This window comes from Xenia sp. Carnegie-2017, unplaced genomic scaffold (genome assembly GCF_021976095.1).
Source record: "Xenia sp. Carnegie-2017 unplaced genomic scaffold, XeniaSp_v1 HiC_scaffold_23, whole genome shotgun sequence".
Taxonomy (NCBI): domain Eukaryota; kingdom Metazoa; phylum Cnidaria; class Anthozoa; order Malacalcyonacea; family Xeniidae; genus Xenia; species Xenia sp. Carnegie-2017.
Genome location: NW_025813486.1, coordinates 5,950,270 through 5,968,845, shown reverse-complemented (window position 1 = coordinate 5,968,845; position 18,576 = coordinate 5,950,270). Strand labels below are relative to the sequence as shown.

At 32.8% G+C, this 18,576-nt stretch overlaps 1 protein-coding gene across 1 annotated transcript; it reads left to right on the top strand.

Moving 5' to 3' along the window:
* Positions 1-12,698: 12,698 nt before the first annotated feature.
* Positions 12,699-18,372, top strand: LOC124448987 (serine/threonine-protein kinase/endoribonuclease IRE1-like). Its single transcript, XM_046999930.1, has 5 exons — positions 12,699-12,711; positions 12,903-12,971; positions 15,889-15,960; positions 16,680-17,377; positions 17,467-18,372. Exons 1-5 carry the CDS (start codon positions 12,699-12,701, stop codon positions 18,109-18,111), a joined length of 1,497 nt encoding a protein of 498 aa, XP_046855886.1. The 3' UTR covers positions 18,112-18,372.
* Positions 18,373-18,576: the final 204 nt, after the last annotated feature.

Genomic DNA, 18,576 nt, shown 5'->3' with positions numbered 1-18,576 from the left:
GCGTTAAAGAATATCTTCTCCCCCACATCACTAAAAGTTATAGTTTCGGCCTCTATAAAGTAATCCGTGCTACAGTATATGAGGAAACATGTCACAGCCATTAAATTCTGTAAGCGATATTTTAGCAGCAGCGTTATTAAACACTCCCTTCAACACCCCAATATAAATTATAGTTTTGGCCCTCTAACCAGTGGTCCGTGCTACAATAACTAAGAAAACATAATACATCTATTGAGTTCCGTAAGCGATATTTCATCAGCAGCGTTATTAAACACCCCCTCGCCCAACCCACTAAAAGTTATAGTTTCGGCCCTCTATACAGTGGTCAGTGCTACTATGTCTAAGAAAACATGATACAGCCATTGAGTTCTGTAAGCGATATTTAAGCAATAGTGTTACCCTTGCCCAATCGGGTGGCTTAAGTCGTAAGTGGCTTGAACTGATTGACGTGCACTTTTTAATGGAGGTCATCAAGCCAGTTGACAATCATCAATTAAAACACAGTTTGAATCAGAAATGAAATTTTTGGACTCACTTGCTCTTCTAATATAATCGAAATAATTATATTTATTTATTTTGAGATCAGTGGGAGTAATTTATTGAAATCAATAAAAACAGTCGTTGTTTTTATGTTTTGCGATTAGTAACGTTATTTGCTTATCTATTTTGGGAAATTTTCTAGTAGAAAAAACTTATATAGCAACTTTTATGCTCTATGCAACTTTCAAAATGCAATTCTTAGTAAAAAGTATTCAAAATTTAATTCTAAGCTAGAAAATGATCTTTGTGGTCTTTTGAATGATGTTCACACTGAAGAGGTAATCTCGAGTATACTTAGCAAGGAGAGAGTTGAAAAAACTTGTAATTTTCTGTAAATTTAGAATTTAGAAAATCATTGAATAAATGTGCAATTTAATGCTACATTTGTAATAATGAAAATTTCCATATGATTTTGAGGCATTTTACTTGCAATGAACAGGAATTCTTATTTAATGAAGCATATTGAGCAAGTCGATTTGATGGTGGCCGTTCTTTGCAAAGTTTTCAATGTCATTAGTTAGGTAGTGTATGCATGGTGGTGCAAACGTGAAGTATGCCAGTATATCCAAAGTATAGTTTGTTGAGATGTTTTTATGATTAAAAAGCAGAATACAAATAAACGTTACTTTAAAATAATAGATTGCATAATGTCATTATCACCTCACGTTTTATCTTAATTTCAACTGACTGATAGTGTGCTTCAAGTACAATTTTTAAAGTGAGAAAATTTTACTGTCATGATTAAAACAGATTAAACCAGCCGCAAATGTTACCATTCAGTGTTGCTTAGACATGTGATGAAAAAAACTCATATATTTCATAACATTTGTTAATGTAAAATGTGATTGAACACTGTATTTGAAGAAAAGTACTTAGTGATGTTTTTCAATTTTGTCAATACTTTCGTTGCTGTTAGCCAGGGGCAAAAAACATAATTTCTATCTGGAAAGAAAGTTATACTCCGACAAATCTCCTAAACTCTAATAAAGAAAATAGTAATTATTGTAATTAAACACGAGCACTTTTAAAACAGATGGTCCAACCTGAACACTTCTAAAATGCAGGGTATGGTCTGTATGGTGTACATTATTTTCAAGATTTGTTTTAAAAGGTTTTAGTCTATTTTTTATAATCCTTTTATTTAATGTAATTTATGAAATGTAGTCAATTTGAGCACTTTATGAAAAGAGTTGCGCCACTTTGCTGCTACGCAGTATTCTTTGAGATAGACAAAGACTTGTCAAGTTGTGCTGAGCACTGCCGTCTGGTACACAGTACATTTAAATTATTTGTCGTTCGAAAAAGGAAAATTTAAGTCACTGATACAGTATTGAACATACGTAATAAGCGAACGTTTGGAGTCCGAAAGTGCAACGCTGTATACGTACATTGTGCATATTATCAAATAATATAAATCTTCATAAAAACACATAAATACCAATCAAATGACTTGAATTGTGATACAATTCAAAACAAATATGCTTAGGTTACGCAATATATATAAAATAAATTAGAATTGAAAGGCATAGTACCTTGTTTTGTATTTTCAACACCAGGAGAATTTCCGACATCTTTAGCATTAGCATCATCACCACTTCTGATTTCTACGAACAATATGTAAAAAAGCGTTATCCACACAAGCTGTGTATTTCTATTTTGAGAACAAGTAAAAATATGAATTTACAGCTAGCGCTCGAAAAGAAATAACACAAATAAATTGCAAAGTTTTGGATAGTAACTTTTGAAAACTGAATATTTCGTTTCATTTTACCCATTAGCTCCAAAATCTCATATACATATATTACGTTTTACATAACTGACATTTTCAAGTAATAAAATGACCTTACAATTGGAAATATTTAGAGGGCAGTATATATTTTCACGTAATGAGCCAGCTTTCATTAGGCGTAATTTTACAAATAAAGGCAGATAAACAAACTTTATGAATTACGACTGGCAAAGAGTATTTTGGTAAAACACAAGACAATAGACACTCTGTATATAGTAAACATTATTTATCTAAATAAAATATCTGACGAAACGTGATACAGCCATTGACTTGTGTATGTGATATTTCAGCAGCAGCATTATTAAACACCCCTTCCCCACCCAACTAAAAGTTATGGTTTTAGCCTTCTATACAGTGGTCCGTGCTACAATATCTCAGAAAACATGATACAACCATTATGTTCGGTAAGCGATATTTCAGCAGCAGCGTTATTAAACACCTCTTCCCCACCCCACTATATTCTTGGTGTGAAGTCGCTTATATTTGAGACATTGTGCTTTGTATTGTTCGTGATGGCACAATATGCCGTCACGAACAATATGCCAAACGACACAAGACATTGTGCTTTTAATAGACTTAATTTTGCCATCTTACGGATCAATTCGATTACCAGAAACAGCTTGAAATATACCTAAATAATACAGCCAAACATCGGACATGATCTTAACAGATCTTTATAGTTTCTACAATAAGAATTCTATATCAGCTTTTCTTCATTCAATTTATCAGAATATTATGTGTTTTTACGTTATCAAGGCGTGAGATTTACTTTTCCCAAAATTTAAGCCAACGAACGCCTAGTTTGTCTTATTCAACTTAAACAAGCAAATGAAACAAAAGTTCCACAATCTGATATTGTAAATTTCATGTATAAGACCAATTCTTAATAATGGAGCTAAGTTTTTTTTAACAAGCTCCCGAAATACCAAGGAAACGGTAATAAAATTCAAACATGTTAATAAAAACAATAAAAATCATAAGGCCGTATCTTTGCTTTACATAACAATAAACTTTAAATGTTTTATGTTAAGTTGCACAAAATAATTTGCTACGTATCAACTCAACGAAGAAACCATTTGACGCTTAACTTATCAGAACGTTAAGAGATCTGAAAGATCAAATGTTCAAAGCTTCAACCGTCGACCACTAAAAGGTTTGTAAGACAAAAGATAAAGAATTCTTGTGTGTGTGAACGATGTATAAATGAGATCTTAAATAAAAGTTGTTCTTCAAATATAATTAATACACTTTTAATAAATATTAGTCTCAACCTAGTACTATAAAATATACATCATAGATACCCGTAGCAACTTGTGATCCTGTAGATGTACACCAAATAAGCAAAGTTACAAATACAAACTATTTGCTTACCAAAAAATCACTGTCATCTAAAGGAAGGCGTGTTTATTAAGATGTGCTTGCTTGTTAAGGAATTTAAATTGCTTGCTAGCATGCAATTATATTTATCTTAGGGTCCGGACGGTATATTTATAAAATATGTTTTATTTCATTATACTTGTGATAGTATGAAATGACATTTACGAATCCGGAAGAAAATTTAGTTTGAAATTACAAATGGACTTACGCATGTGATCATTGAATAGTTTATATATTTAAGTCGTATTTGAAGTAGAAATATTGATCAGGAAGTGTGTTATCTTTGTGATAAACTAGTTTGTATGTCCACATATTAAATGCGGCTAAAAAATTTGCTAATCTTTTTAACGTTACAATTGTCTTTCGTCAAGCTTTGGTTGCGAAGGTTCATGTATGCAAATTCATCGCATTGTAGTTACAATAAATTTAAAAACATATATGAGTATTGCAACTTATTAATTCTTTTTAACACTCCCACTTTATGGTCATACTTCCAATTTATCTACAAAACGGTGTATTTTAGTAAAATATATACTTATTTCTATTGATCAATTTGATCCAAATTATATTCAAACTTATGAACAAAAACAATAAAAATTATAAAACCATGTCTTTGCTTTACATAATAATCTATTCTTAAGATGTTTTAAATTCCGTGGCAGAAAATAATTTTCCACTTATCGACTCGAAGGAAGAATATATGATGCTTAAGTTGTCAGAACTTTAAATCTTTCTAAAAGTTCAACTGTTCAGTGCTACACGCCGTTAACCATTAGAAGGTTTGTAAGACAAAAAACAAAGAATTTTCATGCTTGATTACGACGTATAAATTTGACCTATGGAAGCTTGTAAATTCTGTAATTGTAGATAAATCAAACGAAGTTACAATTCCAAACATGAACAATATGCTTACCAAAAACAAATCACTGCCATCTTAATCAAGGTAAGGCTTTTTCTAAAGTATATTTAATTATTTATGACTCACCACGAAGTACATTTTCTTTAAAATCGCAAATGGAGTCATGCATGTAATCATTGAATAGTTTAGATATTTAAGTCGTATTAGAAGTAGAAATATTGATCCGAAAGTGTGTTTATCTTTGTCATAAACTACAGTATTGCTTGTTCAATTTAGTAAGTCCACATTTTAAATGGAGCTAAAGAATTTTGCTTATCTTCATGACGTTGCAATTGTCTTTCGTCGATGCTAAGTTGTTGACGCTAAGGTTGATACGTGCAAATTCATCGCATTAAATTATACAAGTTAAGCAATCTGGAAATGACAAAAAAGCTATAGAGTTTCACAAAAAAGTTATGGAAATTCAAGAACAATCGTTAGGTCCAAATCATGTTGATGTTGCTGATTCTTTAATCAATCTTGGTAATGTGTATTATAATACTGGAAATTACGAAAAAGCAATAGAGTTTTGCGAAAAAGCTCTAGAAATTCGAAAACAATCGTTAGGTCCAAATCATGTTGATGTTGCTGATTCTTTAATCAATCTTGGTAATGTGTATTATAATACTGGAAACTACGACAAAGCTATAAAAATTTACGAAAAAGCTCTAGAAATTAGAAAACAATCTTTAGGTCCAAATCATGTTGATGTTGCTGATTCTTTAATTAATCTTGGTAATGTCTATTATAATACTGGAAAGTACGACAAAGCTATAAAGTTTTACGAAAAAGCTCTAGAAATTCGAAAACAATCGTTAGGTCCAAATCATGATGGTGTTGTTGATTCTTTAATCAATCTTGGTAATGTCTATTATAATACTGGAAAGTACAAAATAGCTATTAAGTTTTACGAAAAAGCTCTAGAAATTAAAAAACAGTTGTTAGGTCCAAATAATGTTGATGTTGCTGATTCTTTAATCAATCTTGGTAATGTGTATTATAATACTGGAAAGTACGACAAAGCTATTGAATTTTACGAAAAAGCTCTAGAAATTCGAAAACAATCGTTAGGTCCAAATCATGTTTATGTTGCTGATTCTTTAAACAATCTTGGTTTGGTGTTTTATAAAACTGCAAACTACGACAAAGCTAAAGAGGTTCACGAAAAAGCTCTAGAAATTCGAAAACTATCGTTAGGTCCAAATCATGTTGATGTCGTTCAGTCATTAAACAATTTTGGTAACGTGCTTCAAAAAACTGGAAACTACGAAAAAGCTATTGAATTTTACGAAAAAGCTCTGGAAATTTTAGAACAATCGTTAGGTCCAAATCATGTTGATGTTGCTGTTTCTTTAAACAATCTTGGTGTAGTTTTTGAAAAAACTGGAAACTACGACAAAGCTATAGAGGTTCACGAAAAAGCTCTAGAAATTCGAAAACAATCGTTAGGTCCACATCATGTTGATGTCGCTCAGTCTTTAAACAATCTTGGTGATGTGTTTTACGAAACTGAAAACTACGAAAAAGCTGTTGAGTTTTACAAAAAAGCTCTGGAAATTCGAAAACAATCGTTAGGTCCAAATCATGTTTATGTTGCTGATTCTTTAAACAATCTTGGTTTGGTGTTTGAAAAAACTGAAAACTACGACAATGCTATAGAGGTTAACGAAAAAGCTCTAGAAATTCGAAAACAATCGTTAGGTCCAAATCATGTTGATGTTGCTGATTCTTTAATCAATCTTGGTAATGTGTATTATAATACTGGAATGTATGACAAAGCTATAACGTTTTACGAAAAAGCTCTAGAAATTCGAAAACAATCGTTAGGTCCAAATCATGTCGCTGTTGCTAAGTCTTTAAACAGTCTTGGTTTGGTGTATTATAAGATTGGAAACTACGACAAAGCTAAAGAGGTTCACGGAAAAGCTCTAGAAATTCGAAAACAATCGTTAGGTCTACCTCATGTTGATGTCGCTCAGTCTTTAAACAATCTTGGTTTGGTGTTTTATAAAATTGGAAACTACGACAAAGCTAAAGAGATTCACGGAAAAGCTCTAGAAATTCGAAAACAATCGTTAGGTCCACATCATGTTGATGTCGCTCAGTCTTTAAACAATCTTGGTTTGGTTTTATAAAACTGGAAACTACGACAAAGCTAAAGAGGTTCACGAAAAGCTCTAGAAATTCGAAAACAATCGTTAGTTCCAAATCATGTTGATGTCGCTCAGTCTTTCAACAATCTTGGTGGTGTGTTTTATGAAACTGAAAACTACGACAAAGCTATAGAGTTTTACAAAAAAGCTCTGGAAATTCGGAAACAATCGCTGGGTCCAAATCATGTTCATGTCGCTTCATCTTTATACAATCTTGGTATCGTGCTTGAACGAACTGGAAACTACGACAAAGCTATAGAGGTTCACGAAGAAGCTCTAGAAATTCGAAAACAATTGCTAGGTCCAAATCATGTTTATGTTGCTGATTCTTTAATGAATCTTGGTAATGTGTATTGTAATACTGGAAAGTACGACAAAGCTATAAAATTTTACGAAAAAGCTCTAGAAATTAGAAAACAATCGTTAGGTCCAAATCATGTCACTTTTGCTCAGTCTTTAAACAATCTTGGTTTGGTGTTTTATAAAACTGCAAACTTCGACAAAGCTAAAGAGGTTCACGAAAAAGCTCTAGAAATTCGAAAACTATCGTTAGGTCCAAATCATGTTGATGTCGTCCAGTCTTTAAACAATCTTGGTAACGTGCTTGAAAAAACTGGAAACTATGACAAAGCTATTGAATTTTACGAAAAAGCTCTGGAAATTTTAAAACAATCGTTAGGTCCAAATCATGTTGATGTTGCTGTTTCTTTAAACAATCTTGGTGTAGTTTTTGAAAAAACTGGAAACTACGACAAAGCTATAGAGGTTCACGAAAAAGCTCTAGAAATTCGAAAACAATCGTTAGGTCCGCATCATGTTGATGTCGCTCAGTCTTTAAACAATATTGGTGATGTGTTTTACGAAACTGAAAACTACGAAAAAGCTGTAGAGTTTTACAAAAAAGCTCTGGAAATTCGAAAACAATCGTTAGGTCCAAATCATGTTTATGTTGCTGATTCTTTAAACAATCTTGGTTTGGTGTTTGAAAAAACTGAAAACTACGACAATGCTATAGAGGTTAACGAAAAAGCTCTAGAAATTCGAAAACAATCGTTAGGTCCAAATCATGTTGATGTTGCTGATTCTTTAATCAATCTTGGTAATGTGTATTATAATACTGGAATGTATGACAAAGCTATAACGTTTTACGAAAAAGCTCTAGAAATTCGAAAACAATCGTTAGGTCCAAATCATGTTGACGTTGCTTATTCTTTAAACAATATTGGTTTGGTGTATTATAAAATTGGAAACTACGACAAAGCTAAAGAGGTTCACGGAAAAGCTCTAGAAATTCGAAAACAATCGTTAGGTCTACCTCATGTTGATGTCGCTCAGTCTTTAAACAATCTAGGTTTGGTGTTTTATAAAATTGGAAACTACGACAAAGCTAAAGAAGTTCACGAAAAAGCTCTAGAAATTCGAAAACAATCGTTAGTTCCACATCATGTTGATGTCGCTCAGTCTTTCAACAATCTTGGTGGTGTGTTTTATGAAACTGAAAACTACGACAAAGCTATAAAGTTTTACAAAAAAGCTCTGGAAATTCGAAAACAATCGCTGGGTCCAAATCATGTTCATGTCGCTTCATCTTTATACAATCTTGGTATCGTGCTTGAAAGAACTGGAAACTACGACAAAGCTATAAAGGTTCACGAAAAAGCTCTAGAAATTCGAAAACAATTGCTAGGTCCAAATCATGTTTATGTTGCTGATTCTTTAATGAATCTTGGTAATGTGTATTGTAATACTGGAAAGTACGACAAAGCTATAAAATTTTACGAAAAAGCTCTAGAAATTAGAAAAAAATCTTTAGGTCCAAATCATGTTGATGTTGCTGTTTCTTTAAACAATCTTGGTGTGGTTTTTGAAAAAACTGGAAACTACGACAAAGTTTTAGAGGTTCACGAAAAAGCTCTAGAAATTCGAAAACAATCGTTAGGTCCAAATCATGTCACTGTTGCTCAGTCTTTAAACAATCTTGGTTTGGTGTTTTATAAAACTGCAAACGTCGACAAAGCTAAAGAGGTTCACGAAAAAGCTCTAGAAATTCGAAAACTATCGTTAGGTCTAAATCATGTTGATGTCGTCCAGTCTTTAAACAATCTTGGTAACGTGCTTGAAAAAACTGGAAACTATGACAAAGCTATTGAATTTTACGAAAAAGCTCTGGAAATTTTAAAACAATCGTTAGGTCCAAATCATGTTGATGTTGCTGTTTCTTTAAACAATCTTGGTGTAGTTTTTGAAAAAACTGAAAACTATGACAAAGCTATAGAGGTTCACGAAAAAGCTCTAGAAATTCGAAAACAATCGTTAGGTCCACATCATGTTGATGTCGCTCAGTCTTTAAACAATCTTGGTTATGTGTTTTACGAAACTGAAAACTACGAAAAAGCTGTAGAGTTTTACAAAAAAGCTCTGGAAATTCGAAAACAATCGTTAGGTCCAAATCATGTTTATGTTGCTGATTCTTTAAACAATCTTGGTTTGGTGTTTGAAAAAACTGAAAACTACGACAATGCTATAGAGGTTCACGAAAAAGTTCTAGAAATTCGAAAACAATCGTTAGGTCCAAATCATGTTGATGTTGCTGATTCTTTAACAGATCTTGCTAATGTGTATTATAATATTGGAAAGTACGACAAAGCTATAAAGTTTAACGAAAAAGCTCTAGAAATTCGAAAACAATCGTTAGGTCCAAATCATATTGATGTTGCTGTTTCTTTAAACAATCTTGGTGCGGTTTTTAAAAAAAATGAAAACTACGACAAAGCTATAGAGGTTCACGAAAAAGCTCTAGAAATTCGAAAACAATCGTTAGTTCCACATCATGTTGATGTCGCTCAGTCTTTCAACAATCTTGGTGGTGTGTTTTATGAAACTGAAAACTACGACAAAGCTATAGAGTTTTACAAAAAAGCTCTGGAAATTCGGAAACAATCGCTGGGTCCAAATCATGTTCATGTCGCTTCATCTTTATACAATCTTGGTATCGTGCTTGAAAGAACTGGAAACTACGACAAAGCTATAGAGGTTCACGAAAAAGCTCTAGAAATTGGAAAACTATCGTTAGGTCCAAATCATGTTGATGTCGTCCAAACTTTAAACAATCTTGGTAACGTGCTTGAAAAAACTGGAAACTATGACAAAGCTATTGAATTTTCGAAAAAGCTCTGGAAATTTTAAAACAATCGTTAGGTCCAAATCATGTTGATGTTGCTGTTTCTTTAAACAATCTTGGTGTGGTTTTTGAAAAAACTGGAAACTACGACAAAGCTATAGAGGTTCACGAAAAAGTTCTAGAAATTCGAAAACAATCGTTAGGTCTAAATCATGTTGATGTTGCTGATTCTTTAACAGATCTTGCTAATGTGTATTATAATACTGGAAAGTACGACAAAGCTATAAAGTTTAACGAAAAAGCTCTAGAAATTCGAAAACAATCGTTAGGTCCAAATCGTGTTGATGTTGCTGTTTCTTAAAACAATCTTGGCGTGGTTTTAAAAAAAAATGGAAACTACGACAAAGCTATAGAGGTTCACGAAAAAGCTCTAGAAATTCGAAAACAATCGTTACGTCCAAATCATGTTGATGTTGCTGTTTCTTTAAACAATCTTGGTTTGGTGTTTGAAAAAACTGGAAACTACGACAAAGCTATAGAGGTTCACGAAAAAGCTCTAAAAATTCGAAAACAATCGTTAGGTCTAAATCATGTCGCTGTTGCTCAGACTTTAAACCATCTTGGTTTGGTGTTTTATAAAATTGGAAACTACGACAAAGCTATAGAGGTTCACGGAAAAGCTCTAGAAATTCGAAAACTATCCTTAGGTCCACATCATGTTGATGTCGCTCAGTCTTTAAACAATCTTGGTGATGTGTTTTACGAAACTGAAAACTACGAAAAAGCTGCAGAGTTTTACAAAAAACTCTGGAAATTCGAAAACAATCGTTAGGTCCAAATCATGTTTATGTTGCTGATTCTTTAAACAATCTTGGTTTGGTGTTTGAAAAAACTGAAAACTACGACAATGCTATAGAGGTTCACGAAAAAGTTCTAGAAATTCGAAAACAATCGTTAGGTCCAAATCATGTTGATGTTGCTGATTCTTTAATCAATCTTGGTAATGTGTATTATAATACTGGAAAGTATGACAAAGCTATAACGTTTTACGAAAAAGCTCTAGAAATTCGAAAACAATCGTTAGGTCCAAATCATGTTGATGTTGCTGATTCTTTAAACAATCTTGGTTTGGTGTTTGAAAAAACTGGAAACTATGACAAAGCTATAGAGTTTCACGAAAAAGCTCTAGAAATTCGAAAACAATCGTTAGGTATAAATCATGTCGCTGTTGCTCAGTCTTTAAACAATCTTGGTTTGGTGTTTTATAAAATTGGAAACTACGACAAAGCTAAAGAGGTTCACGGAAAAGCTCTAGAAATTCGAAAACAATCGTTAGGTCTACCTCATGTTGATGTCGCTCAGTCTTTAAACAATCTTGGTTTGGTGTTTCATAAAATTGGAAACTACGACAAAGCTAAAGAGGTTCACGAAAAAGCTCTAAAAATTCGAAAACAATCGTTAGGTCCACATCATGTTGATGTCGCTCAGTCTTTAAACAATCTTGGTGGTGTGTTTTATGAAACTGAAAACTACGACAAAGCTATAGAGTTTTACAAAAAAGCTCTGGAAATTCGGAAACAATCGCTGGGTCCAAATCATGTTCATGTCGCTTCATCTTTTTACAATCTTGGTATCGTGCTTGAAAGAACTGGAAACTACGACAAAGCTATAGAGGTTCACGAAAAAGCTCTAGAAATTCGAAAACAATTGTTAAGTCCAAATCATGTTTATGTTGCTGATTCATTAAACAATCTTGGTTTGGTGTTTGAAAAAACTGAAAACTACGACAAAGCTATAGAGGTTCACGAAAACGCTCTAGAAATTCGAAAACAATCGTTAGGTCCAAATCATGTTGATGTTGCTGATTCTTTAATCAATCTTGGTAATGTGTATTATAATACTGGAAAGTACGACAAATCTATAAAGTTTTACGAAAAAGCTCTAGAACTTCGAAAACAATCGTTAGGTCAAAATCATGTTAGAGTCGCTTCCTCTTTACACAATCTTAGTTTGTTGTGTTATGATACTGGAAAGTACGACAAAGCTAAAGAGTATCTCAAAAAAGCACTGGAAATTCGAAGAAAATCTTTAGGTCCAAATCATAGAGATGTCGCTGTATCTTTAAACCATCTCGGTTTGCTTTATGAAAAAACAGGAAAACACGACAAAGCTATAAAGTTTTTTGAACAATCTGTAGAAATTCAAAAACTGAATGTGCCAGGTGAAGACCATACTCATGTCACTGCGTCTTTGAGCAAGTTTCGTGCGATGTACGAAGAAACAGAAAAATATGAGTATAAAAAATTCAAAGTAAATTTCCAGTTCCAAGTCATGCTCATGTTTCTCATTCATCAAAATATTTTGGTAAGTTTTTAGGTATTATATACAACATAATGTTGGTAATTCATTTGTGATAATGTTATTTTGTTAAAGTGCAAGTCCGGCCAAACTTCGCCCCATCTTTTTTTCGCCATGTGAAAAATATACAATCTTAGAAACATTTTGGTGTATGTTTGAGCATTTTTGGTTTGGTATAAATTGTTTAATTTTAACGCTAAATTTTGCCACCCGATGCCAATTTTTACAAATGGATCGTGACGTCATAAGATGTTCCCACCTCACTAGTTTCTTATATTACCATTAACAAATGCCAGCCTGGAGCATCAATATTGTTAAATTTTGTGTCGAAAAACGCGTTTTTTCCGCAAAATTTGGCAAAAGTATCAAAAAGACAACTATAAATACAAATATTAATTAATAAATCTTTGGAGGACGCAATTTTGTCATAAAGTGCATCAACGAAGAACGCTGACAGCCATAATGAATATAACTAGTAGTTAAATGTATTCTGCCGTTTTTGTACTAAATGTTGGACACTTTGATCATTAAAATAAGCTTGAAAACGTGTAACTCTTGACGATAAAGCTTTCTGCATTGATGTCTCGACCACAGGTGTTGTTGAAACTTGTAATTTTCACAGAGTTGCTGAGAATATCGTAACTATTAACCATATTCTATATACAGACATTACTAAACTGGAAATATATTGGGAAAATATACTAAGACAAAGTCTTGCATCCGTCAAATCAATAGGTACATTAATGGCTTAGGCATTAATATTAATGCAAAATTTAATTCGTGTTTTTTGTGTCCAACTCCAACTATTTGAGATCCGTAGCTTATTAACGGCTTTTAATATGTTTCAGTCGGCTAAGAATACATACAAATTTCTTAGTATAATACAAAAAAAAATTGGCCATAATGAATTGAAAGTCCTAGATTTAAGGGATTCATTGACAAACAAATTGTTTCTTGTGAGGACTGGGTTATTCATTCTTCTTGTAGATAAACAAAAGAGCCAAAGCAATAATTAAAACGCAGCTGGGATTCATATTTACATTAATCAACCAAAAGAATAATTCAAAAATCTACCTATAAACTAAAAACATATACATAAAACCCGCTCTAAAGAACAGTGAGAGGGAAACAAAACATTTAATCAAACAAACATTGCTCAAGATATGTAACAGCTATAAACTCATTGTTAGTTGTAAGATTCAAATACGACATTGCACCAATTTTGAGATAATAATATTTCATATACCTGGTGTCTATTTCAAAGTGACTCATAGAACTAAAGCATACATTTAAATATCATCTTATAATATATACGTATCAAAAATTAAACACACTTTGAGTCTTTGACATCTTAGAAAAATTTTTATTTCACCAAACCCAGCTTTGTTAAAATTATGTATTCAAAAAATCATAGACTGAAAAATTGACAAACATTAGAAACAAATCAGGATGATTTTAAAACAGACATATTTCAGCATGCTTATGCCATTTTCAGTATATTTCTTTTTACAGCAAGAAAATATTATGTCATTTATACATGTCATAGATATTAAATTACAGGAGTGAAAGTAGAAATTTTATTACAAGTTAAAATTAGACCTATAATGTATTTGTTTGCTAAGATCTAGTTTTATCAAGTTGCTTAATATAAAGCATTAATTCAGCAACCATTCATTTGCTCTGTTTAGGAAATAAAATTAGTCGATTTTCTAGGCTTTTGTGTGCTTGCATATTCTTTTGAAAACTTTTAATTATATACATATATATACTGTGTATGACGATTATGTATGATTAAAATAATTCCAGACTTTTCTTTTAAATCCATCAGTAATTAAACAACAACGCTAAAAAATGTGTTAATGTCTGTGTCTGCTTACAATTTTCGTTCTTTGACAGGTTGCATAAAATTGCATAAAGTTGTAATAGTTTACTTGTCCTCAAAATAAAAAGTCAACAACAAAGGACTTTAACAACTTTTTCTTATAATTACTAAGATACTCGTTAGAGATTGGCGACGACAGTTTGTTAACACTTTTCATTGTCTGAATTCATTATGTATGTATGCACTCTCCTGTCGGGGCGACAGATGAGCAGGCATGCAGGTGAACCTGCTTGCCTGACCAGCACAGGTGAATGTTTTAGGTGAAGAGGGGGTGTGCATGCCCGTCTCCACCCTCTCGCGTACTGACGCTCAATGTGTTAGTTCAACGAAATATTAGCAGAGAGAAAATAAGTAAAAGTTTGTTTATTAAGAAAAAAACAAGAACGTATATATATCGTACAACTGAGCCAGCGATTGTATAGAGCTGCGCCCGCAATGTCATACTAAAGTAATACTTGATAACAGTAACAAAATATCGTCATGCTGAGTGTACATTTAATAAATTCAACACAATGCTCCACAGGTGCAGAAGCTGCCACGTGTAGAGCGGCCGCAGCAGGTGCAGCTTACTTCTTCGGAGTATCCGTCTCCTAGCCTTTCCCGTAACCGGGTACGCCGCAAGGTAGCGGAAGTTTGGAGTCAGGGTTTTCCTTCCCCTAGGTGGGCTACCTTCCTGGGTTAACAAGCCACCACCTGCCCGAAGAATCTGGTTTTAAGGCGCCAGAGACCCGCCTTCGCCCCTTCTCCGCCGGGCTTAGAAGTAAAGCCACACGAGCAGGCCAGGAGTTGGACTTAGTTTACAGAGGCTGTTTGAGACGCACGCCGTGAGGAGCATTTTGTAAACACCGGGAGCTTATCCCCGGAGTTACTCCTGGCTGTGTCAACTTTGGAACCCTGAATTCATTACAACGCCCTTAATAACCGAGTGTGAAGTGCTTACGGGGAAAGATCGGACTGAAGTTATTTGTAATGACCGAGCCCCTTAAGGCGAGGTTTGTGCTAAAATCAGAGGTCCGAGATTTCTCAATAAAGACCGTGCAGACAAGGTCAATAAAAATTCAATTAGCTATATGGTATTATTTGATCTGAAACGAAGCTTTCTTTTCTTTTTCCATTCTTGCTGTTTTGCAAGGACTGGCTTTCGCTCCTCTAGTTTTCGCCAAGAGAAAATATATAGTTTTAAAATTGTGTCTCCTAGATAATAAAACCCACTTTTCGAGTGTTCTTTTTTGACTTCATTCATACTATGGTTTTTTGTTTTGTTTTTATTTTCGTTTTACAAAACATTTGCTGTTTCCTTTATGAAGTTTTAGTAAAACACAACAAAATAGACATTCCTATATAGTAAACTTTATTTAATGTTTACTATATACAGAGTGTCTATTGTCTTCTTTTTTACCAAAATACTCTTTGGCAGTCGTAATTCATGAAGTTTGTTTATCTACATTCATTTGTAAAATTGCGCCTGATGAAAGCTGGTTCATTACGTAAAAATACATACTGCCCCCTCAATATTTCCTTTTGTAAGGTCATTTTATTACTTGAAAATCTCAGTCATGTAAAACAGTGCGTAGACTATGGATATGACATTTTGCAGTTAATGGCGAAACAAAATGAAATATATAGCTTTAAAAAGCTACTATCCAAAACTTTCCAATGTATTTATGTTATTTCTTTTCAAGCGCTAGCTAGAAATTCATTTTTTTACTTGTTGTCAAAATAGAAATACACAGCTTGTGTGGATAACGCTTTTTTAAATATTGTTCGTAGAAATCACAAGTGGTGATGATGCTAATGCTAAAGATGTCGGAATTTCTCCTGGTGTTGAAAATACAAAACAAGGTATGCCTTTCAATTTTATTTTGTTTTATATATATTGCATAACCTAAGCATATTTATTTTATGATGTACATCGGAATTCAAGTCATTTGATTGCAATATGATGTCTTAAGTTAAATAAATTGCTAATTGCAAGAACTTCAATATTTTTAGAATGAATAATGTCATGCAATAACGGTTTTAGAAAGCACTCTGTCGTTTCAAAAGTTCTGGTCAATATAGATGTAATTTAACTAGCAAAATTTTTGTTTCATTGCACTTTAAGATGTCCAAACAAGGTTTGAGAGAATAAATGTAGAGATCGAATTTCAATGCTAATGTTTGGCAACAAACATAACATAGTCTATCTAAGAGACGAGTATCGAGAATAGAAAGAAAAATTGAATGAAGTTATTATGTTATCTGTTGGTATAAAAAATTTTTTAGACTCTAAAAAATATATGCTCTCAAAATTTTAATTTAATATTTTTGGAAAACGCAAGGTTACTGCTTAACAAAAATTTATGAATATACTAAAGAGAGACGTTTTTATGATTAATTGTTTGGTGAAAGCTAACCTCGAATGTTACCAGATAAAAATTTATGATATGTATTACAATATTTTAATACGTTTTTTTAAAAGTGTACGGTATTAGTATTTTTTCCCAATTAGAGAGGTTTTAGCTTTTTTTTAATATATTTATTTTGTTTCTTTAACCCTTGAATGTTATATTTTTATCTAGAAAAGTGGAAATACATTGATGAATCAACGAGACATAGACAATTGCTCTTAAAATTGATTGAATATGGACGCAATTCCAGTGTTCATGTTAAAGAGGAGGGCAATGTACGTGTAATATTCTCAGAAGAATTTTGCATTGGAGAAGGAAGTGATGCAACCCGTGTTTATCTTGGACTGGGTAAGGATGGTTACGGTAAAGCAGTGAAGCGAATACATCGACATAAATTTATCCAGCTTGCACATCGCGAAAAGAAAATTTTAAATGAATTCAATGCAAAGAAGTCGAAATATGTCGTGAATTATTTCTACTTGGAAGAAGATACTGGAACAGAATATGTTTATTTGATATTAGACTTATGTGAAGAATCATTGGAGAGTTTTGTCACGTTTTCTCCTTTGCATGATCTTCAAAAAGCTCTTCCTGATATTCTTAGACAAATTTTAAAAGGATTAGCTGATCTTCATAGCGGCCCAAATCCTATTATACATCGGGATTTGAAGCCTTCCAATGTTCTGCGAGACACAAAAAGCAACTTTCTGATAGCTGACTTTGGCATAAGTCGAATAATGAAGAATGACTCTACAACATATAAAAGCAATACTTCCATGGGAACTTTGCATTGGATAGCTCCTGAATCATATTGCGAAGATGATGATTCAGTAAATAAAGCCCGTTACAATAGAAGGTCTGATGTATATGTAAGTGTAGGAATGTAAACATTTGTAAGTTGTAAAGACACTCAATGTTGTGAAATTGCATTTTGATGTAACGCTTTTTATTATTTTAGAATGCAGGGATGGTAGCTTATTATGTTGCAACAAAAGGAAAACATCCTTTTGGAAATCAACGGTATAGACTGGACAACATGCTGAAGGGAGACCATGTTGGTTTGAAAGAAATCAAGGATGAAACACTAAAGGACCTTCTGTCGTGGATGTTAAATCTAAAACCTGAAGACAGAGCATATTCTAACGAAGCATTAAAACACCCATTTCTCATGTCAGATAATGAGAAGTTTGAAATGTTAAGTAAAGTTGGGAACCAAAGACCAATTAAGACAAATGATCCCCAGTCAAGTGTCTTTCAACATTTGAATAGAGAATCCGTATATTGGAAAAGTCAAATGGATAGTGATGTCTATGATTATTTTAGAATGAACGTGAGAACTGGAAAAATTTATAAGTATAAATCTTCATGGACAGAATGCTTAAGACTTATTCGAAATATTGACCAGCATTGGAACGATGAAATACGACCTCTACCACAACCAGAACCATTTTATAAGATTGGCGATTACAGGGCGTATTTTCTCCGAACATTTCCTAATCTCCCTGTTCGGGTACATGCTGCTGTCAGGTCAAATGAAGAATTGAAAAACAAACCAGATCTCAAGAAATTTTTTAATTTTAATAAAAGCGAACTACATCAATAAACAATTTAGATACAATAGAACCTGTTAGGCGTGAAAAAAGTAGCTATTAAGAAATCATTGATACTGTAGCGATCTTATTTTATAGATATAAAGAAAAACAGTTTCCACGACGTATTTAGACGATATTTAACCACATTTCTGCTGAATCTACAGTCTGAGGTATTCTTTGATACAATGTAATATACCTGATTATTTAATTTTTACTGTAAATTGTTTTGGAAAAAGACTGAAGGCGAATATGACATTAAAAGTTAACTTTTATGTTTAGCTACACTGATAAATTTGCACTACATTTATCCAACATGATAAACTCGTATACAATAAAAAATTAGGTTTCTGAAATTATTATAATTACTAAAAGTCTGGCCTTGGTCTTTTTGGGCTCTTGGAAGTTCCTTATCGTATAAATCTGACCATCAGGAGTTGTGCATAATTCCATAAGTAGAATCTTTTGTGTTTTACTAT

Coding starts and splice junctions, on each gene's coding strand:
- LOC124448987 (XM_046999930.1), top strand. Junction 15,961..16,679: donor TGTTGAAAATACAAAACAAG/GTATGCCTTTCA, acceptor ATTTTTATCTAG/AAAAGTGGAAATACATTGAT. Junction 17,378..17,466: donor ATAGAAGGTCTGATGTATAT/GTAAGTGTAGGA, acceptor TTATTATTTTAG/AATGCAGGGATGGTAGCTTA.